Source organism: Helianthus annuus, chromosome 9, assembly GCF_002127325.2.
Source record: "Helianthus annuus cultivar XRQ/B chromosome 9, HanXRQr2.0-SUNRISE, whole genome shotgun sequence".
Taxonomy (NCBI): Eukaryota; Viridiplantae; Streptophyta; class Magnoliopsida; order Asterales; family Asteraceae; genus Helianthus; species Helianthus annuus.
In genome coordinates this window covers 143,239,340-143,263,081 of record NC_035441.2, presented here as the reverse complement: position 1 = coordinate 143,263,081, position 23,742 = coordinate 143,239,340, and the positions used below count along the sequence as shown (strand labels likewise).

At 36.7% G+C, this 23,742-nt stretch overlaps 1 protein-coding gene and 1 long non-coding RNA gene across 3 annotated transcripts; both read left to right on the top strand.

The window, feature by feature from the left end:
* Positions 1–3,018: 3,018 nt before the first annotated feature.
* Positions 3,019–6,069, top strand: LOC110878939 (AP2-like ethylene-responsive transcription factor ANT). Its single transcript, XM_022127335.2, has 9 exons — positions 3,019–3,584; positions 3,672–4,161; positions 4,246–4,328; positions 4,445–4,453; positions 4,550–4,638; positions 4,726–4,799; positions 4,885–4,935; positions 5,347–5,423; positions 5,508–6,069. The coding sequence occupies exons 1-9, from the start codon at positions 3,359–3,361 to the stop codon at positions 5,810–5,812; spliced, it is 1,404 nt and encodes a 467-aa protein (XP_021983027.1). The 5' UTR covers positions 3,019–3,358; the 3' UTR covers positions 5,813–6,069.
* A 2,846-nt stretch (positions 6,070–8,915) lies between these two features.
* LOC110878938 lies at positions 8,916–12,272 on the top strand. 2 transcript variants are annotated; one of them, XR_004867457.1, is made up of 4 exons: positions 8,930–9,079; positions 9,318–9,516; positions 11,500–11,852; positions 11,989–12,272. It is a non-coding gene; the product is annotated as an uncharacterized LOC110878938 (long non-coding RNA). The 2 variants fall into 2 exon arrangements; XR_002558323.2 differs by having other exon boundaries at positions 8,916–9,079; positions 11,500–12,272.
* Positions 12,273–23,742: the final 11,470 nt, after the last annotated feature.

The following is a 23,742-nucleotide window of genomic DNA, read 5'->3' as shown; positions in this document are numbered from 1 at the left end:
TAAATCATGATGAACATATGAAATCATTTCCCAAATCCAATTGTGTATTGATTGATGTGTTGATTATTACTATTTTGATTGATTTCTAAACTGTTCTATAAAAATACACTCTCAGATTCAATAATTGGTATCAGAGAAAGGGTCACACTGAATTGGCTTCACCATTGATTCAGTAAGATAAACTGAGCCCATATTGATAACTCATTAAAGTGATTAGGACTTGAGAAGAATTAAACAAATCAGAACATTAAACTGATTCCAAAACTCTGTTTTCTGAGAAAACCTCAATAGAATTCAGAGAGATGTCAATCACTCATGATCCTCACAATACCGGATTGGCAAACAAGCCTCTAATGGTCGTTCACCATGAATTCAAGATATGGAAACGAAGGATGTGTCACCACCTATCCCAGCAGAACACTGGTTGCTGGAGGTTGATGGTTTATGGTCCGTATGTTCCCTCTTTACCGAGTGCTGAACACCCAAACATTAATCTATCTAAGAACCCAATTGATTATTCTGAGCAAGATTTTCAAAAATTGGAGCTCTATGCTAAGGCATTCGGGATATTGGCCATGACCTTACCCAATGAAATCTATGCTGGATTGCTTCTCTTTGAGAATGTCAAGGAATTGTGGCATGGACTTTGATCATAAGTGTTAGCTTTTTCACTTATGGACCGAGTAATATTGTTGTAGGGTCCTCACCCCTGTCAATGGATGTTATTAAGATCAGGCCCCGTGGAGTTATATTTTATTTTGAACTTGCTATGTGTACATATAGGGCAAGGCTAAATCTCGCTGAGCATTTTGGCCTAGAAGCTCATCTCTTTACATGAAGAGGTATAGCGCTAGGCCTCATGGAGCTAAATTGGTAAATGGGCTCACCCCTTGATAGGATAACTGAAAAAATTGTTAATGAATTATGGGCCACTCCCTCATTTGACATCACCCTATATACCTGGAACTAATCCTGGACATCTCATCTCTTTTCCCATTTGACAACTAAGTTTGCCTTCTCCTTCATGTTAAGGAAGTGGCCTTTGAACCACCTGTCGAGGAAAGGAGCTTTGTGCTACCAAGGCATCACAACAACTGCTTGCAGCCATGCTGGTTCTGATTACCAGCTCCCACTTACCCAGGAAGCATTTGAGATGTTTACACTTAAACCGAACTGTCTTAGTACACATACATACATTTATATATTTATCGTCCATTTACATCTTGCGTTGGATAAACCACTAATGTTGAGCGTCAGAGGGTGGTTTAAAGATCCCACTCTCTTCTAACGAGTTATTTCATTTTAGTAGGACCAAGTAATGAAGGTGATGAGACAACGTGGATGGCACCTTTGAACGTTGGACCTCTTTGCTGACCCTAATCATGTTGTCGCAACAAGAACATATGCATATGTTCTTATAGGACTTAAAAGTAAAAACCATCATACATATGTTCTTATAGGATTTAAAAGTAAAAACCATCCATATTAATTTTAACATGAAGTAATATTGTTTGATTGCAGAAAGTAGTTTGCGGTTAAAACTACAGTTTAAGGACTTTCATAAATTTTTTACATTGGAGGAGTTATAGAAAAAAGGTTTTTAGTAAATAGTATCCATCTTTAATTTACCTTTTGGACGTATGTGCATAAAATATCAGAATCTTATGATCAATATTTTGATTCAAACTTCATTCCCATCCGTTGATCCAAGTTACGTCCGTTTCAATATGAAATAAATACCTCAAAGAAACTTTTTTTCACAATAATTATTTCTTCATAAACACAAAAAAAAAAAAAAAGAAAACATTTTCATATCTAAAATCGAGAGCAAACAACCTCATCTACTTCATGCAGACATTAGTTATACCTTTAATGAATTTGGATAATGAGAGTCTGGAAGATAGAATAAGACTAGACATACAAAGCCCTGGTCAGCTTATGTACTCCGGCAACAATCAGATGGCCTCATCAAACTGCAAGCTATGAACCCTAGCTATGATGCTTAGACCATCCATTGCAAAATGTATACTAGACTAGCCTACAAAACCAGATGCTGCTGCCTCAAGTGACCAACATGACTCTTTTGTCTTTTTGTCTGCTCAAATCTAATCTATTCTATTCTACCATATCTATTAATATTTATTCAAACTTTTCTTTCCTAACTCTGACGTAAAGCAATTATTTTCCATATTATTATTGCAAGTTTTTACTTCCCCACTCAAACTTCTGATGAGAGAAGTTTTTCATGACTTTGCAGTATTTAACTTTGATCTTTAAATCAGTTGCGATGAAGATAGTGTGACTGTCTGTGTTCGATCAAGATGATAGTAATTGTTAGCAGAATTATTATCTGGTTTATCATTTATCCGTAAATTAAGTTTTTTTTGTTCGTTATTATATTATCTCAGTCTTGAAGATTATGATAGTTATTTAGGCTTTGTTGTTATCATTAATTGGTTAGTTTTATTACTATTTTTTTCATTGTGTTCTATACACATAAATAATATGGTTTTACTACAAAAAGCTTACGGATTTATTCTTGGTTGCCATGATAAAAAGCTCCGATGATGTCACTCATCCTGGTACCACTCTCATATGAAACGCTTAACAGCCGAGCTATCCTCTCATCAACGGTCACTGCGCTCAAAACACATTGGTTATATTTATGGCAAGACATTTCTTATGAACTCAGTATCTCTCATGTCCGCAGTTGATGAACGAGTTAACTTCTTTTGAATACTATAGTTAACTTCTTTTGAATTCTTTTAGTAAACTGATTGTTACCTAAAAATATATCCTTGAAAAACATACCATAAATTGCATAATTAATACATTTATAAGTGTTGTAATATCCATCTATCTCTATCTATCTATCCGTCCATCACATAAAGTAAAAGAGTAAAGAAGAGAGAGAGGTGGGAAAGCAAAAGATCAAGTCTTTCTCAAACACAGATCCCAACGTAATGCTGGAAGGATTCCCAACATTGTTTGCTGTAAACTCATTCTTTTTGTTTGAGTTTGAAGAAACTTGCTTTGTTCCCCTTTACCCATCTTTTCACGGAGAGAGATGGATAACGACGAGTTAATGCAATTGTTTTTCATTTACATTTGATGTATACAAGTCGTTCATGTACGTTATTTCAAGATCTACATAGATTCTGCTTACTTATGAGTCTGCAACTACACAACAACAAACATATTATATTGTTTATCATCCTCTCTCCCCACACCCCTATTCTTATTACTTTCAAAAAACAGTGCATAGTTTACCACTTCACCAATCATTGAGAATTATCAAACCTTGGTTTGGGTTACATACAATCTTTTTCTCTTTTTGAGTGAGTTTTAGCATACAACAATGACTAGCAACAACGTTAATGACAACAACAAAAACAGTGACAACTGGTTGGGTGTCTCTCTTTCTCCTCATGACTCTCATCCTTCTTCAAATCCCACAGCCTTTTTCACTCTCCCTTCTAACTTCAACTACCAAAACATCTACTATGGTGGAGTTGAGGGTGTAAATGGTGGTGGAATATACTCATCTTTTCCCACCATGCCACTCAAATCTGATGGTTCACTTGGTCAGTTCTGAACTTCTTTTCTTATATTTTTATTTGATTATTTTGGATTTTTGCTTGAAATGTTAGTAATGGTGAGTTTCTTTTTAGGGATGGTTGCTTCCACAACACCAAAACTTGAAAACTTTTTTGGTGGTGTAATAATGGGGACCTCAGGTTTGGATAATCATACTAGTACAATGTACTACAACCAAAATTACCATATTCAACCTCAACACTACCAAGATTACTCCGGGTTGTACCCAATAGTACAACAACATGAAGCCAAGATTGTTGCTAATACTACTTGTGGCCTTTATCTGCCATCTATTGGAGAAGGTTGGATTTCAAACAACTACCATTCTGGTGATGGTTTACAGTCCCTTAGGTTGTCAATGAGCCCTGGATGTTCACAATCAAGCTCATGTGTCACTGTTTCACAGCAACAAGTCACACCTGTTGCTACTAGTGTTACTGAAACTGTGGTTATGGATACAAAGAAAAGAGGGTCTGCTAAGGTGAACCAACATAAGCAGATTGTTCACAGAAAGTCTTTAGATACATTTGGTCAAAGAACCTCCCAGTATAGGGGTGTCACCAGGTTATTTTTTGTTTTTTTGAAGTATGTGCAGATTTTGTTGTAAATTTGAAATGGGAAATGATTCTGAATCTTTATCTACACCAGGCATAGATGGACAGGTAGATATGAAGCTCATTTATGGGACAACAGTTGCAAAAAAGAAGGGCAGACCAGGAAGGGAAGACAAGGTTAGAAGTGTTGACTTTTTACTTATTTTGCTTATTTTTAAATAATCATAACTCTTCAGTTTTTTTAACTATTTTCATGTTTTTTGGTTCCTGGACTGTAAACTTTGCTTGATCAGTTTATCTGGGTAAGCTTCCTTTTCTTGTTTTAGCTACAAAAAAAATTGACTTTATTGATATCAAGAATAACTAATAGTTAATGATTACTTCATGATGACTTTTAGGGGGTTATGATATGGAAGAGAAAGCTGCTAGAGCTTATGATCTAGCAGCACTCAAGTATTGGGGACCTTCTACTCATATTAATTTTCCGGTAGCTTTTTTTTACATTAAATATTGCAAATAATTGTATTTCTGAATGGTAATCAAGCCAATATTAACATCCAAAGTGTTGACTTAGTTGGAAAATTATGAACAAGAGCTTGAAGAAATGAAGAATATGTCTAGACAAGAATATGTTGCTCATTTAAGAAGGTAACTTCTCTTTCTTCCAATTTTCCCACTTTCAAACCACATATAACATATGACTAATTAATTTCCCCCCATATATTCTGTTCAGGAGAAGCAGTGGTTTTTCTAGGGGTGCTTCCATTTATAGAGGAGTAACAAGGTGCAACAATTAGTCATTTTTACATGATTTACAAGTCTTAACCGAGTTGTTTATTATTATTATTATTATTATTATTATTATTATTATTATTATTATTATTATTATTATTATTATTATTTATTTATTTATTTATTTGTTTGTTTGTTTGTTTGTTAGTCGTTATTCTATCTTCTTTGAATGTTAGGATAGTACCTTATTGACATTTTATCATTATCATTACTTGATTAGTTTTAACATTAGTTACTTAGTTATAACATTAAATTATCTTTTTCATTGTAATATCTCTTAATAAATGGATTTCATTAAATACCTAGAAAATATTATTCACTAATATTGTTTTGTTTTTCAGTTCTGACAATAAGTAAAGAAATTATATAGCTTTTAATGATATATAGATTTGCAAATTTTCAGACATCATCAACATGGCAGATGGCAAGCTCGAATCGGTCGTGTAGCCGGGAACAAGGATCTTTACCTAGGCACATTTAGTAAGTCGCGTTTGCACTAAACCTTATGCAAACCTTTAATCCATAACAAAAGAAACGTACATTCTAAAAGTGAATAATATTCAGGCACCCAAGAGGATGCTGCTGAGGCTTACGACGTGGCTGCAATCAAATTCCGTGGCACAAACGCCGTTACAAACTTCGACATGACTAGGTACAATGTCGAAAAGATCATTGAAAGCAACACCCTTTTAACCGGTGAACTAGCAAGGCGAACCAAAGACCTCGAACCCACGGACCAGCCTAAAACCATTGCGAGTGAACCCGTTTCAATGGTGAGTTCTATAGCTATGGATGCATGGATCCCAACAGCAACAACACATGAAGTGAGGTCTCAGATCCCCATATTTGGTGCATGGACGGATGCATAGTCGACAATGGAGTCAAGAAAGAATGTGTGGGTCCCGAGGACGTGACCCGTCCCTTAACTAGCTGACAACAGCTCTGAATTGCCACTGTGGTTGGGTTCTTTTTCTTTTTGAAATAGGAAGGGTAGTTTAGGTATTATGTAGGATATTGTAGGGTTTCTATTTCCAAAAGTATTCAAACCCATGAAAAACCATTTTAGTTTGTAATGAAAAAAAGCCAGAAAAAGGTTGAATGGAAAATGATGAAAGTAGGTTCATGACAGGTGATCTTTGACCATTTTTATGACTTAAAACTTATTTTTCGCGTTACATTATTTATCATTCAAATTTATCTATAACTCATTTCTTGCATAATCTTTTTGAGAAAAATCTTTTTTAATTATATATTTGTAATTTTATGTACGTGTGTATAAATGAAATATTGATAGAAGATTCCACATCAAAGTCATCATTTTCAGTATCTATACGAACTTTTTTTTAATAGCAGAATTGTTTTGTTTATCTTAATATCTCATCAAACAAATTTTATCTGTTTTATGTTAGAAAAACAACTTTATGTGTTCGGGACTAATGTATTAGTGTATAAACATAATTATCGTTATTTTATGTACTTATATTTAGGATTTATATGTTACAATATATGTGAAACGGTTTAATAAACGAACGGGTATGTTGGTTATCAAGATGACGGTTATTGCCGCCAAAATATTAACTGCCAACATAACTGTTCGATGTAATATGTATATATATAAATTGCCGGGAACATACTATTGGCACCAAGACATTTCCTATTTACATTCGATCTGTCCATTTGTTCTGCACATACTTGATTCATACAAAACTCAATCATGAATTCACAAATTCATCATCATAGTTCTGCTGCAAATCTGGATGAATCACTACAAAGTGGTATCAGAGCCAGTTCTTCAATCAGTGACAATCTTAGGCAAACATCGTCAATGATGCCTTGTGCCCATTGTTCAGAAGAGAGACGTGATCGGAGAAGGATGGAGCGCCGCTGTTATTATTGTAATATGCCTGGTCATGAAATATCCTCATGTCAAGAAAAAGAAAAGGATGAAGAGAATCAGTTATTACGTCAAGCGGCAAATGTTGGAATTCAAGAAGGATCAATGAAAGATGACAATCATCAAGACGAAGAACGACAAGAATTCATTCTGGATGGAACCGATGGAAGATATTGGTCCGATATGTGGTATGTTAGTAAATCTCTCAAACGTCACTTCTGTTATAACATAGACATGTTTAAAAGAATCAAAAATATGTCTCATGTTGAAACTAAGACTGGAGAAAATCATTTCTTCTTCGTTAGAGGCGTTGGAATAGTAGATGTTATGTCCGGATCAGAAAATATGCGTATTCAAAGTGTTTTATACACTACGGACATAGATAGAAATATATTAAGTTATGATCAGTTAATCACACAAGGGTTTACGGTGAAGTTCATGGGAGAAAGATGCAAAATTTACCCAACTTTTAGTGTACCTATAAACAATAAACGAAATAGTCATTCTGGAATGACAAAGGAAGAGGAGTTGGGTGAATCAGAAAAGCAATGTGTGTTAGCAAAGGGAAATGAACATGAGAAGTATAGGGCAGATTTTCTGAATGATTATTTTGAGAAATTAAACTTATCTGCAAGCGAACCGGATTGGAACATTCTAATCCTACAAGCAATGAAGTTTAATAACTTTGGTGATTGTAAGGCCCTGTTAGATATGCTTGATGATGTTGAGTATTTTCTTAAATACAAATATTATCTTGATGTTACATTTGAGAAGATGGTGGAATGGTTCCTCAAAGTCAAGTTAGAAGTGCAATCAAGACCATTGCCTGCAGTCATTTCAAACAATCGGAAGGTAGGGCTGTTGGATCTTTATATGGCAGTGAAACGAGAAGGCGGTCATAGGCGGGTTACAGAAAATGGTATATGGGCGATGATAGCAAAAGATATAGGGTTCGAGTTTGAAGATGGGGAGTACATGCGGCTGATTTATGCAATGTACTTAGATGTTCTGGTTTACTACTATAAGATCAAGATAACGCAAGAAACGGCATTAGAAATGAAGGAAGAAAAGGTAGAGGATCCCAGAGAATGCAAGAGTGATGGAGAGAAAGAGATTGCTGAATGTTCATCAGATGCAAGAGTAACAGAGAATGATATCAGCCATTATGCACTATATGCAGGAGATGTAGAATGGTCGCAAGGAGGATCTGGCAACATTCATAATGAAGCTAATGATCAGTATGTTTATTATGGTGGTAGCGACTGGCATGGCCTTAAGAAGCTTCAACGGAAAAGATTTGATTTCTCAAGAGCGGAGAAAGCTGTCACGGAAGCAAACAAAAGTGTGCTCAAGAACTCTCGTAAACAGAATTATGTTTAGGGGAGGGTATTAGTGTATAAACATAATTATCGTTATTTTATGTACTTATATTTAGGATTTATATGTTACAATATATGTGAAACGGTTTAATAAACGAACGGGTATGTTGGTTATCAAGATGACGGTTATTGCCGCCAAAATATTAACTGCCAACATAACTGTTCGATGTAATATGTATATATATGAATTGCCGGGAACATACTACTGGCACCAAGACATTTCCTATTTACATTCGATCTGTCCATTTGTTCTGCACATACTTGATTCATACAAAACTCAATCATGAATTCACAAATTCATCATCATAGTTCTGCTGCAAATCTGGATGAATCACTACATAATGAAGATTGAATGGTTTGAGTTAAGATTATGACATACTCACGAGACTAAGTTGTATTTTATTGTCATAAAAATAACAAAGATTCTTAAGCTATATTTATGTGTGAGTGTCACAGTGTCCTAGTGGTGGTTAAGATACTAGTATTACCATCACACCAGTATAGTGACTATGACCAAAATTGGAAGATTTATTTGATGAGTTATATGATCACTGTGACCAATCTTTATACGTATAAATCAAAATGATGATACACTTGGTTGGATATCGGCCCATTTCTTTAATTTTCTTCTAACTTGATGTATTTGCCACGTAGGACTTTTTGTACTGTGTTCTATTTTCTTCATGGTACGCGTTTTTGTCTTCTCCTCCGTTCTAATTAGGTTTTTAATTTAGACAATCCTCCCTACCCTTCTCCTACCTTCACCCGCCGATACGAATAAAACCCTCCCCACCGTATACTACCAATTGTATCGATCTCGATCTTCAACTATCAACGCCATTTGATCTTCAAACCTGTCTCAGGTTTGCAATTTTATTGCTTCTATTAATTAATTAGTTTTAATTTTCAAGAAACCCAATATTATTTTCGATCCCATTCTCTGTCCACCCTTCTCCTACCTTCAAAGACCCCTGAATCAAACTCCTTGAATCATATCAAGCTATTATTAAAATCTAAAATATGAAACAACGATTATCTTTTCTATACTATTCATATTGATTAATCACTGATGAGTTCACCGGCGTCGGTTCTATTGGCCAGGTTTGAAGGGTGACAGGTCTTGTTGATATGAGGTTCAGTGAGGGATTGCTGTTGATCCTTGTAGTTTTGGAGGTTTTGAAAATGATGAGTTCATATGTTTGTGTAGTATATTGTGAGAGGAGGAAGAGATATGTTTTATTTGTTGCCCGATGCTTTTAAAGGTATTAAGCAGAGTGGTGTCATTAGATGGAGTTCTCAGGTTTGTAATTTTATTCTTTTGATTAATTATTTTTATATTTTTTTGTGCCAAATTAGTCCTAATGTTAATGTAAATAATTATATATGGCACTACTAGAAAACTGCTAGTATTTCTACCAAAATTTCCTACACATTTCCTACAAACAAAAATGCCGACCCTTTTCCTACGAAATTCCGACAAATAAGAGAGGGTCTTAGTTTTATGACAAAAAAAACGACAAAAAATGACAAATTGGTTTGCGTAGGATAAGTTTCGAAAAATTCTGACGGATTTTCGACGGAATCCAATTTCATTTTAACCATTAGTCGGAAATTGACGTGGGAATGCTAGCAGTTTTCTAGTAGTATCGGATTCATTTTGTAGGCTCCTGTTCAAGCTCAAAACCTTAGGGATTCTCTTGTAGAAGCAAAATCTTTTTTGTAGTGAAGGTAGTTTTGAAGGCTTCTTTTTTTTTTGTAGTATTTTAGTATGTTAATGATAGGTGTAAAGTATAACTGTTGACTGTTTTTGTGTTTTGTTTTATGAAATATATTGGTTTACGAAAGGGTTCGATCCTTTAACGAGGATCCGGCCGCTGGCTTCTCTGAAGAAAGTGGAACCCTTGGAGATATTTACGAGACTATTTCTGGGAGTGACTTGGTTCTGCTCTTAATTTCTGATTCCACTCAGGATAGCTAGTCAGGCCGGCCTTGATCATTGTATATTACTTTTACATGTAGCAGTAGTATAATTAACTCTAATGCCTATCTGTCAAAAGACTGTATGTTCAAGGCAAATAGATTAATGGAGCCGGGTTTGTCATCTTCTTTATTCCTTATACATATATTGTGACAAAATACTTCTGATTAAACAGTTTATTTTTCATATTTTTTAATAGCTGATAGGCTATATGGTGCACTCGGGAATGAAGTTAATCTTAGTTTTTGTATCTTTTATATCTTCCTTGTATGGGTGTTTTAGAAACCTATTTTATTTGCTGATGCATCTTAATTTCTTGAATTGTGCTATTATTGTTTTAGGTATTAAGGGTAAATTACTTTTTGAGTCCATGTGTTTTAGTGGTTTTAACCACTTGAGTCAAAAATCAAAATGTTTCCCTATAGCCATTTTTCTTAACCATTTGAGTCCAAATTTCTAACTCTGTTTAAATTTTCTGTTAGTTTTTCATTAAAAGACTAAAATGCCCCTGTATATTATTATTATTATTATTATTGTTATTATTATTATTATTATTATTATTATTATTATTATTATTAATCTATACTATATTATAATGCATGAGGGAGTGGTATTTTAAGATACCCAAAAAATAAGAACTTTTCCCTCATTTATTTATAGATAGACCACTAAAATAAGGGTAATTTGGTCTTTTAAACACTATTTATTTTTTAGCCCATAAACTTATTAAACTTAAATCCCTGAGTTTTAACAAAATTATAGATAATTAGTTACATTTCCCCCCTCCACAACAAACTTATATATCTTTTATGTATTCTTGTCATATCTTATAAACTATAATGTTTTAAAAAAATCTAAAGGTACCGTGACAACCTACTCATTTTTGTCAACGTTTCAATAGTTGTCTTGGTCAGTATTGACGTACGGATTAAAATGTACAAATAGATGAAGCATTAGTGTACAAATGATTAAAGCAACGTGTCCTATCATTTATACAGTGTAAATAATACATTAGGGGGGACATTTTACGATTAAAAAAATATGATTTTTTTTCACCTTAATGCATAAGGTACAACCTTAAAATAAGAGTAAATTAATCTTTTAAACACTAATTACATTTTAACACCTCCATCTTAATTACATTTTTATCTCTTATTATCTTTAACAGATAAAGCTTTCATGTTAAGAAATATGTATCCAGAATCAAATTTGGCTCCAATCGTGACTTATAAATTTTGAAATAAGGTTTCGAAATTTAAGCCTAAATTTATGCTCTCTCTCACACCACCTCAATCCCTCTTGCAGGAGATAGAGAGATAAACAAAAAGGGAGAACACGCAAGAGCGAGATCGAGAGAGAAATATGAGGGTGGCAGCGGAGGTGCTACGACGGCGCCAACCATACCCCGGTGGTGAATACAGATGGAGCAGGTGAGTGATGGTGGTAATGATTCGGCGGTGAAGACAGATGGAGCAGGTGAGTGACGGTGGGAATGATTCGGTTACAGCCTTCCATAAGGCGGTGGTCTACAAGAGCCACATAAACATCGTCGACGGTTCCAATGTTAAAACGAAGAGGAAGACGATGACAAAAAAACCCTAGCCGTTTCTTCCGGCGATGGCATCCAGGGTTTCGGCGAAGACTCCGACGAAGATCTGGTAAGTCCTCCTTCAATTGTATGTTCCATCGGTTGTTAGATTGGTCTGCGTAATGACGATTCTGACCAATACTGGTTGTTACATGTTCCCGACAATGGTTCCGCCACATCTGATGCACTCCGGTGTCGGGGATTAGGGTTCCAACGGTGGTTAGTGGCTGAACCAACAGTGACCACAACGATCATCGCAAGTATGTTCATCATCTTCAAGACTTCCGATTAGCTCCTGATTGTTCGTAAGCTAATTTAGCATTTTGGGGCATAATGTAAATAAAAAGTTATATTATAATATTTTGAATTCGTTATGTATTTTGTTTAGATTTGAATCCACTCCACTGGTAGTTTTTTCTAGAAAACATTAAAGTAATAATGTTTTGGACCCTCTGGCAATTTTTTATTCTCTCTAATTGAAAATTTTCAAGATTTCGACCTTTAATGATTTTATTTTATTGCACTTATGTCTTTGAAAGTTGCTGCCACCGACGGATGATGAAATCTGATTCTTGGTGCTCGATTTCTATTTAAAGTCAAATTTGAAAATTTTGAAATGTTTAATAATTGATTCAAGATTATCTGAGTAAGATTATGGTGGTTGGGTATTGTTTTAAAGCGTTGATGTGCGTTAGGTGTAATATATTTTAGATGTATATTTTAAGCCCTTTTTACACTTGTAGCCAAGTTTTAAATTTATAAAACACGATATTTACTAACACTAAACACACATATGGGCAAGTGCACCCATCGTGGACGTAGTATAGTGTTGGTAAGATACCGAGGTCGTCCAAGGACACAAGAGCTTTTAGTACCGGTTTATCCTCAACGTCTAACCAAATCAAAATGTTAGAAAAGATTTTTAAACTAAGAAAATAAAATTAACTAAATGCTGAAAAATAAAAATAAAAATAAAAATAAAAACAGATAGACAAGATGAATCACTTGGATCCGACTCGTGTATTAGTATAACCTTTGATTATTTTCGCATTTTTGCACTTGTTTAAGAGATTATCTTAGTTATTGTAGTAGGCCCCTCTTTTGAAGGCGACGTTACCCTCAACCCAGTAGTTTAAGTCAGCAAGGATATAATCCTAAAAGGTCGAATTATTGAAAGATAATGAATTAAGTTATTAATGCAAATTATGGTAGGCCCCTCTTTTGGAGGTGACGTTACCCTCGACTAAGTAGTCTGAGTCAGCAGCGATATAGTCCTAAATTGCCGGGTTATAGTATTAATAGTAGTTAACTTATGAGGGGGTCAAAGAGTTTGGATCCCCGCTACCCAATACCTATGGGTATTGAAGGAGATCCTACTAAATTTGACCCATGTCCCTTGCAGGACCTCTAAACGCTGAACAAGGGCAAGACCCTTACCAAACCGTTCCCTTAACCCCCGACCAGGTAGCCAACATACCTCCATATAGACCGTGGAGATATGAATGGTGAAAATCTTTTATTTTATATAGACAGTAAAATAATGCCAAGACACCACGGACAAACGAGAAGGAAGAATCACCTTCAACATAAGCAACTAGTTATTAAAGTCATTAATACAAAACCAAATAAAAAGTGCAAAAGAATAAAAATAAAAAGTATTATACTAAACACTTGTCTTCACCAAGTGATGTAAGAGACTTAGGCAAACATGGCCTTGATTGTCAAGAACTCTTACGATCAATCTTGGATCCCGAGACGACTCACACACTCTATGATGGACAATGGATGATGGTGGTGGATAATGGTGTTGTGATGGTGGTGGGTGGTGGATGAAGTGTGAGAGAGGTGGTGTGCCAAGGGATGAGTTGCAATGAAACCAAGCACTCCTATTTATAGGCTGAACAGAAGCCTGGGCACGGCCCCGTGTCCGCTGCACACGGCCCCGTGCCCGTCTGACAATCTCTCTCCTCATTAATTGTAATTCGCAATTACAATTAATGCGCCTGCAGTACTTTCGCCACGCCCCCGTGTTCACTGAGCACGGCCCCGTGGTGGGCAATAGAAGCTTCTATAGGTTTGTCTTATCTGCTGCTTCTTGGGCACGGCCCCGTGCTGGCTGAGCACGGGGCGTGTTCAGTCTTCTACCTTCTCTGTTTTGCTTGGGAGGATGCTGTCGAGGGGTCGGGCAATCCACTTATGTTCCTTTTCTTGTATTTATGTTAGATTTAGCTGCCTTTTTGCTTCTTTTGTTAATTTGAGCTCATTTAATCCTGAAAATACAATAGGAAGACAAAAACACTCTTTTTCCAACATTAGTACTTAAAAAAAGTTAGTTTTATGCGTCATTTGATGTAATTTATATGTTGCATTTTACACACATCAAATATCCCCACACTTGAATTTTTGCTTGTCCTCAAGCAAAACTCTCTAATATGTGGCTTACACTCCCAAATGGAATGGGTATAAGAGAAGGTTTTGGCTTGTCATAGAGTGTCGGGAATCCAAGATCCTTGTTGGGTTTTATTTTTATTTATTTACAATCCTATTCGTTATGATTTATTTAGAATGTTTCATAAGAGAAATTACTTATTTGGGCATAACATGCCTTTTTAAATTTCCATTTATATACAAGTTCACATACCTCATTGGAGAAATCACTCACACTCGGCCGAAGGTGTATTTTTAGTGAATCACTCGAGAGCGGCATGGAACTTATTCCTACCATAAGCTTGCCATGCAATCAATCTTCCTCCTTTTTAACTTTATACCTTCGTAAATATCAAGAGGACTTTTTGGGTAAAGGCTTGGGCTAAAGGTGGGTAGTTGGGTTAGTGGTTAGTAGAAAAGGGCGAAAAGCGTAAAAAGCGTCGGTTTTCGTAAAAACATTTTGTTTTAGTGACTTTTTATTCTTAATAAAGTATTTCTTCAAACAAGCTTTTTAGGAGCTTTGTTTGTTTATTTCTAACTTTATTGTAAAATTCTATCTTTTTTTTTTCAGTCACACGAAAACCGAGCTTGTTACTAAAATAAAGGGTAAAAATAAAAAAGGTTTTTGGTGGGTAAAAAGGGTTTTGGGTTAAGAAATGAAAAGGTTTAGGCTCAAAGGGGTTAACTAGGGGGGGTTTTGGGGTAGGTGAAAAGAAAAATAAAAATAATGGTTTTGAAAGAAAAAGGGTTAGTCCTAATGCCTCCATCATTTACTTACTTGGGTTTAAGTTGGTAAGGACCGGGAAAGAATTGTCGTGGCAAGTTCTAGAGTCGTAAGAACCAAGCGGCTATTCACACAAGAAACGAAAAATGAGCATTTAGCATAAAGATGTATATTTGTATGCTCAATAAAGGCTCAAAACTCACTTTTGTGGGAATGGGTTTTTCTATGTGATCAAGTATATATAATCGAATTTTAACTAAGCTTGTCATGCCGTTTCATAATTTTCTTATGTTGGTTCTTTTTATCACGACGCTATCGGTTGTAAATTTGTAAAAATATAACCTTGTTAGTCTTAAAATTCCCAACTTAAACTTTAGACAAGTAAAAAAAATGAAAATTTTTTGAAAAAAGTTGGGGTGATTAGCGGTTCCAATATAGTTTTGTGTAAGGCTTGTTATTAGGACTTGCAAAATTCAAGGTTTTAACATCCCCCCACACTTAAATTATACATTGTCCTCAATGTGTCCCAAAAATAAATTTTTAGGTTGACTGAATGTGTAACATGGTGTTAAAAGCAAAAATTTATGTTACTGGTAGTCTGGACACGACCCCGTGTTCAGGTGCCAGTAACGATAATTAAAGAAAAGAAACAGAAGCCTGGACACGGGGGCGTGTCTGGTGAACACGGCCCGTGTCCAGTTACCTGAACTGGGCATTTTCCTGCAGGGTGTTCAGCACGGGGCCGTGTGGGCTGGGCACGGCCCGTGCTGAACCTACTGTAATGGATAAATTGATGTCGGATGGCCTTGTTCTTGTGCATGGGGCCATGTTTCTCGTTTCCCTTATCATCCTTTACCACCATGAGTGTGTTTTATTTATTATGAACCATTCAAACCTTAAAACCATCATTCCATTAAAACCATAGAGAGATACATAGCATTCCTAAAAAAAAAAACTTAACTAATTAGGTCAGGAGGTACACGAGGTTATCATAAGGAGTTCTACTTTTCAAGAAAATTTCGAGAATAGTTTCCCGATGTAGTAGGACTTTCGGCCGACGGTTTTCTCCCCTAGATGTTGTTAAAGCCATTCTTCTATCTCCCTCGGAAGGAAGAAGGCAGCTTCATTATCCTCAGCAACTTGTGGAAGAGGGGGAACACTCACCGGGACTCCTTGCACTATCCTTTGCGGAGGCTCAGGGTGCATGGCGTACCATTCGGCCGGTATGATGACTTTGGGCACCATGTTCCACGCCTTTTGGGTTATTATAGTTACCAAAGGCGGGGAGGCGAGAAGGTTTAACCTCTGGTACAAGAGGTTTACCTCTCGGAGACACCCCTCCAGTCCCATCGTTAGATGGTTGATACGGTCGACCAATGCTTCTTCCACTCCCGTCATTTCATCAATAGCCTCCCTTAGGGCGTAAACATAGTTTACAAGAGAGTCTTCCGCCGTTGATGATCTCCTCCCTTGTCGGTTATTCCTTGAAGATGTTCCGCTCGTTCTGCTTGCCATTTTTGGGAAATAAACCGAAGAAAGCTAAATTTTTAAGAAACAGAACCTCGGACACGGCCCCGTGCTCGATTAGCACGGCCTCGTGTCCACTTGTCTACGGGATTTTAGGCCAAGGAGTCCTGGAGTTTTAAATTATTTTTATGGTTTTCGGCTGGGTTTTAAGCACAAATAATTTAAAACAGAGTTATACAACTAATTTTAAACAAGATTCCTTAGCCAATAATCTTACAAACTTATCACTTAAAGGTTGGGATGATGGAGTTCCCAAGCTTTCATGGAGGAAATGTTTGAAAAAATTTGAAAGAAGAGGTAATGAATAAAAGTGAAAGGGACAAGAGGGTTCTTGGGAACCTTCTTTTAGAACTTACCTAGGATGGTATAAGTGAAGATCCCAGGAATCTCTGTCTTTTGAAGTGTCAAAAATGAGCAGGAATCAGGTTGCATTTAAACAAAATGACAGCGCACTGGACACGGCCCCGTGTTGGTTGGACACGGCCCCGTGTGCAGATGAAATCCTGACACATTTTGTCCGTATTCTGACAAAATCAGCAGAGAATCTTTTAGGTGAGCACGGGGGCGTGTTGACCTGGACACGGCCCCGTGTCTGGAAGCTGTCTTATGGAGTTTCTTTAATTCTAAGGAACTTATTGATATCGGGTGGTTCCTTACTGGTCGGGACAACCCCAAAGTGCCTAAGATAACTTAATTGTCCTAGACTAAGGCGAGAACGCAAGAGGTTGTCGGTGAGGGTAATTCCTATTTTTATTCTAGGTGGACAAGTCCAACCCTTTCCCGGGCTCTCGTTAAAGAAGGTATATGCCGAATCGCTCAGGTCTATGTATGCACCGAACGAAGTCGATGGAGAGTCCTTCACGGCACAATCGGCACAGGGACGACTATCGTCCAAGTCTTCGCTAGGTATGAAGGTATTTTTGGAAGCAACGAGGTTGTTGGAATGCGATCCCAACATTTCTTCATGGTCTTCGTCTTGGGGTGAATCAAGGAAATCCTTCCTAAGCTCTTTTGACCAATTTAGAATTAGATCTTCTAGTTGAAATAACTCGTCTAGGAGCATTTCTCCTAGAATATCTGGCTGGGCGCATTCGAGGGAGAGATAGTGATTATTTTTACTTTCGCCCCTCTTAAGGTTATAAGGAGTCGGTGGGTCTATGTAGTGGGGCTTATAATTTAGAAAGTAGCATTCTAATTCTTTATGTTCGCCTCCACATAATTGACACCACTTACCATAAGAGTGCCGAAAGTAAAAAGAATTACCATCACTCATGTTTGTGTCAGAAATTAGCAACCTCCGGGATCTAACGGTTCAGTTTTCAGTAAGTGAATCTTGGACACGGGGGCGTGTTGAGTGAGCACGGCCCCGTGTTCAGCTTACTGTCTGACTTAAAACAAGATTGCCAGTTCCAATGATTGAGCACGGGGGCGTGTTCAGCAGGCACGGCCCGTGCTGAGCTCTGCAGAAGCTGAAAAACTAAGAAAATCCTAGAAAATTAAAAAGAAAAATAAAAATATGATTAGGCCGTTGATTCCTAACTTTCTTAAAATTCTTGTGTCCCCGGCAACGGCGCCAAAAACTTGATGTGCGTTAGGTGTAATATATTTTAGATGTATATTTTAAGCCCTTTTTACACTTTTAGCCAAGTTTTAAATTTATAAAACACGATATTTACTAACACTAAATACACATATGGGCAAGTGCACCCATCGTGGACGTAGTATAGTGTTGGTAAGATACCGAGGTCGTCCAAGGACACAAGAGCTTTTAGTACCGGTTTATCCTCAACGTCTAACCAAATCAAAATGTTAGAAAAGATTTTTAAACTAAGAAAATAAAATTAACTAAATGCTGAAAAATAAAAATAAAAATAAAAACAGATAGATAAGATGAATCACTTGGATCCGACTCGTGTATTAGTATAAACTTTGATTATTTTCGCACTTTTGCACTTGTTTAAGAGATTATCTTAGTTATTGTAGTAGGCCCCTCTTTTGAAGGCGACATTACCCTCAACCCAGTAGTTTGCAAGGATACAATCCTAAAGGGTCGGATTATTGAAAGATAATGAATTAAGTTATTAATGCAAATTATGGTAGACCCCTCTTTTGGAGGTGACGTTACTCTTGACTAAGTAGTCTGAGTCAGCAGGGATACAGTCCTAAATAGCCGGGTTATAGTATTAATAGTAGTTAACTTATGAGGGGGTCAAAGAGTTTGGATCCCCGCCATCCAATACCTATGGGTATTGAAGGAGATCCTACTAAATTTGACCCAGGTCCCTTGCAGGACCTCTAAACGCTGAACAAGGGCAAGACCCTTACCAAACCGTTCCCTTAACCCCCGACCAGGTAGCCAACATACCTCCATATAGACCGTGGAGACATGAATGGTGAAAATCTTTTATTTTATATAGACAGTAAAATAATGGCAAGACACCACGGACAAACGACAAGGAAGAATCACCTTCAACATAAGCAACTAGTTATTAAAGTCATTAATACAAAACCAAATAGAAAGTGCAAAAGATTAAAAATAAAAAGTATTATACTAAACACTTGTCTTCACCAAGTGATGTAAGAGACTTAGGCAAACATCGCCTTGATTGTCAAGAACTCTTACGATCAATCTTGGATCCCGAGACGACTCACACACTCTATGATGGACAATGGATGATGGTGGTGGATGATGGTGTTGTAATGGTGGTGGGTGGTGGATGAAGTGTGAGAGAGGTGGTGTGCCAAGGGATGAGTTGCAATGAAACCAAGCACTCCTATTTATAGGCTAAACAGAAGCCTGGGCACGGCCCCGTGTCTGCTGCACACGGCCCCGTGCCCGTCTGATAATCTCTCTCCTCATTAATTGTAATTCGCAATTACAATTAATGCGCCTGCAGTACTTTCGCCACGCCCCCGTGTTCACTGAGCACGGCCCCGTGGTGGGCAATAGAAGCTTCTATAGGTTTGTCTTATCTGCTGCTTCTCGGGCACGGCCCCGTGCTGGCTGAGCACGGGGCGTGTTCAGTCTTCTGCCTTCTCTGTTTTGCTTGGGAGGATGCTGTCGAGGGGTCGGGCAATCCACTTATGTTCCTTTTCTTGTATTTATGTTAGATTTAGCTGCCTTTTTGCTTCTTTTGTTAATTTGAGCTCATTTAATCCTGAAAATACAAAAGGAAGACAAAAACACTCTTTTTCCAACATTAGTACTTAAAAAAGGTTAGTTTTATGCCTCATTTGATGTAATTTATATGTTGCATTTTACACACATCAGCGTTTGAGTCTTTGATTACTTCTCGTTTCATGACCCAGGTTGGCGTTGGATTCTACTCCTCAACTACAAATGTAATAAATTAGTCCGATTTGGGCTTCACTTGACTTCCACACCGTGTTTTAGTTTAATATGCTGCCAATATGATATGTGAATTCTATTTCTTTTTTTATTTGTTTAATTGAAGGTTATACATGGATTACCAATGACCCTATACACAATGTGTTTGGATTACAAGAATTAGAAGCTAAATGGTTAGTCTTTGTCTGGTTTATGGTAAGTAACATGCTAAGAATCATGTTAACCTCATTCAAATATCTCTTGGTGTAGGTAATTTCCAATTCCCAGTTCGTGGATCTTAGTAATAGCTATGTCATGCATGTAGGTTAGACGATATGTTGCTTGAAGCAAAGGGCTGTTGGACTACGGCTAAAAAACCTTATTCAAACATTCTAGAGTATAAATTATTCAATTCCAATTATACATCATCCTTTTTTACTAATCAGTTTGTGTTCAATAAATATTTTAAGTTGTTAAAGTATATGGTCAACGAGGTCAATATAGATGAATGCAAAGCTTCATAAATGAATGCTTAACTCTAAAGGGATTGTGGGACATCAATGGCTGGTCTTTGAGTATGACATAATCAATCTTTATTAAATCACTCATTCATTCATTATCATCTGAAACAAATTATAAAACCAACAATTGTTTCATTGTAGAGGCTTTCGGTTATGATTTCGACCAAGGTGACTACCACAGGTACCAACTCCTTCCATATTTTATGTTCCTGGAGAAACTTCAAAATATAATGTTATGAATTTGATAATCGACAGTTTTGTCCATGGGAGATTGACCTATGAATAGCTAAAACCCAACCTAGTTTTGAGAAGTTTGTTACATTCATAGCCTGCCTATAAGGAAAGTTGTAAGTTTTACTTTTTTTGACTGAATACAAACTTCTTGATTTTTGTCAAGTATCATTTGTATTAATATCACAGATTTTGTTGAATGCAAACAAGGCACATGTGGCTGAAGTTCTTATCGACTTGGACTCTAGGATTGTTTTAATGATGGTAATGACAGTAGAGGTGTTATACTACGTACCCAGGAGTCCTATTATTTGTAAACCCTTTGAAAATGTGTTCCAATAAGCTTTTAAGATGGCAAAGGTTAACCTTCGTAAAACCTTGCTGACATTAACAACATGCCACAAGGATTTACAGGTTTAAACCAAGGTCACAAGTTTGGGCCAAGTTCCAATGCTTTAAAAAGGCATATTGAGAGTTGGGATATTTGGATTTGGAGAGATGGCGGATGGTTGGTAGAATTTCTCTCTTTATTTGCTGGTAAGAATTCTCTTAATTATGGTTTTGTGGAATATCAGTTGTTTATAACTTGCCTTTCTTTGTGCAACAACTTATAATGTTGTTGTTTATCAGCTTGGAGCAGACTTCACAGAATATGGGAGGTAAGCAAGTACAGCTTATTATGTTGCCTCTGTGTTTGAAAGCATTTCTTCACTTTATATCGAAGATAACCAAAGTGATGGTATTATGAGCATGAACTTGAGGAAGCGTGGGAAGGAGAAAATTATAAATAAGACAAAGCTCTTAATGCTGATCGGACCTACCTTAAGTTCAAGAGACGGGTAGATGTACATCCATAGCAAACTAGCAATGTTTCTCGTACAATACATTATTTTTTATTTATCTTTTAAATAACTTATCATGCACCATTATTGTTTTTTAGATTTCAATGAGATAAATCTTAGCTAACCCTTATTGTGCTAGTTGGATAAGAATAGAAGTGGAAATTTGGTGAGTGGCACAGGTTGGGTGAGGTCAGCGCGTGTTTAGGTAGAAACATGTCTAATTTCTGTACAAACCCAAATGGGTCAGGTCAGGTTGGATCTACTTGCAGCACCCTTTGTCTACTTTTCATTTTTTATAAAAATAATGTGTTAAACAGTTGATTATGATTGCAAAAAATATAATATTACATTAATTTTACTACATAAATGCTACAATAAATATTATACGATAAGAAAACCACTAGAAACGAATACTGCAATGCAAAGTATCGTTCCCGCTGCATCGCGCGGACACCCTACTAGTTGTTAATAATACATAAGCTATCTCACACACACTCACACAACACACACTTACTCTCTATCTCTCTTCCTCATCTCTCTCAACCACACCACCACCACACCACCATGACCACCACCATCCTAACGCCGCCACCATCACCACCACCATCCTAATGCCGCCGCCACCACCACTATAACGTTGTCTCCACGACCTAACGTTGCCACCATCACACCCTAATGGGGCCACCATCACCGTCGCACCACCACACCACCACCACCCTAGGATGAGAAAAAGATGGCCGGCAGTGTGATGTTCTCCACTGTACCCCCAACCTAGGGTTCCAATTTCGGCACCCTTATTCAAAGCCACAACTCATCTTCCAACCGCCAATACATAACAGTTGTCTTCCATGATGACAATCAAAACCTATAGTTCGTACGGTGCACAACTTGAACAATCAGTTAAAGTATCCAATTTTCCGATCCCTTTTCCTAAATTCTTAACCCTAGGTGGATGAAATGATCGATCATGAAGATAATACGCACCTGAAGGCCTCCAGATCGGCTATCGAACAACAAAAATGTCAGTATAGATTAGGTTAAATGAGCAGACGGATATGTAAGAGGAATTAGGGCTTTCTGTGAGAGGAATTGAGGAAGAAGAATTGGATAAGAGGATAGAAATATAGATCTGTGTGTGTGAGGTGAGAGTGAATCGGAGGATAAGTGAGATTTGTTATGTTATTTGTGGCTGGGACAATTGTTGGTGGTTGAGGGTGGTGGCTAGGGTTGGTTGTTGGTGGTGGCTGGAGAAAAGTAGAGAGAGAGACGGTGGTGGTGGTGGTGGCTGGAGAAAGGTAGGTAATTTATTTATATATATATTATATATTAAAAATTAATGCATTAAAGACTTGTTCCTTGTACTCATGTGCATATAAGACTTGTACTTTGTGTGTAAATGACCAAATTACCCTCATAGTTAACAGATTTGGTGGATGGTGTTAGAAATTTGGACTCAAATTGTTAAGAAAAGTGGCTATAGGGACTCAGGGCGTTAAACATTTCGATTTTGGACTCAAGTGGTTAAACCCCTAAAACATAGAGACTCAAAAAGTAATTTACTCGACAATAAAGATCAGATGTACAACATATGACCGTCAAAGGGTTGTGTTTATGGGTTGTGGGTTGATATAGCTCCAAAAGTGTGGGCGTTGAGAAGGTATTATTCGTGGGGAGAAGTATGATGCATGTCTTCTTGGTGTATATCTGTTGTTCACCGAGTTAATTTGGAGAAAAGTCAACCAAATTTATTTTGCTAAGAATTAGAGAGAAGTTATACTTTTTAGATTTTTTTTTGCCGCCGTAAAAGACCAATCATTGCTAAGAATTGGAGAGAATTTATTCTTTTTAGATTTTTTTGCCACGGTAAAAGACCAGTCATATAGTTGATATAAGAGTGAGCTTTCAAGATTAATACAAACTGCCCGATAAAATGCTTCAACTATGCTTATTAAGTGTATATTTGGCAATTTATTTTTCGATGATACTTGTAATTTGCAAAATCCTTGATACTTGTCATCTACTCTTATTGTATTTTTCCATTTTTTTCGACCCAGGATACATAACTTGAGCCTAGGAATGAGGATAGCTATGCAACAGCAAAGATAAAATTTATATTATATATATTTCAATGAATTTTTAATGATTCTCAAAAGTAGTTATCATGGGTTCAAATGGTGTTACAGTTAGTTCTTTATATTAATACAAGCCTAAATGGAGTTAGAATTAGGTTAAAGATATGTTTGATTACAATCAGGTGCTGAAAAGCATGATGGGTCAAAATCTTACAATTTCTTTTATATAATTTAAGCTTATGTCATGATTGAAATGGTAGATTTTGTGAACTTATTTATAATTAGTTC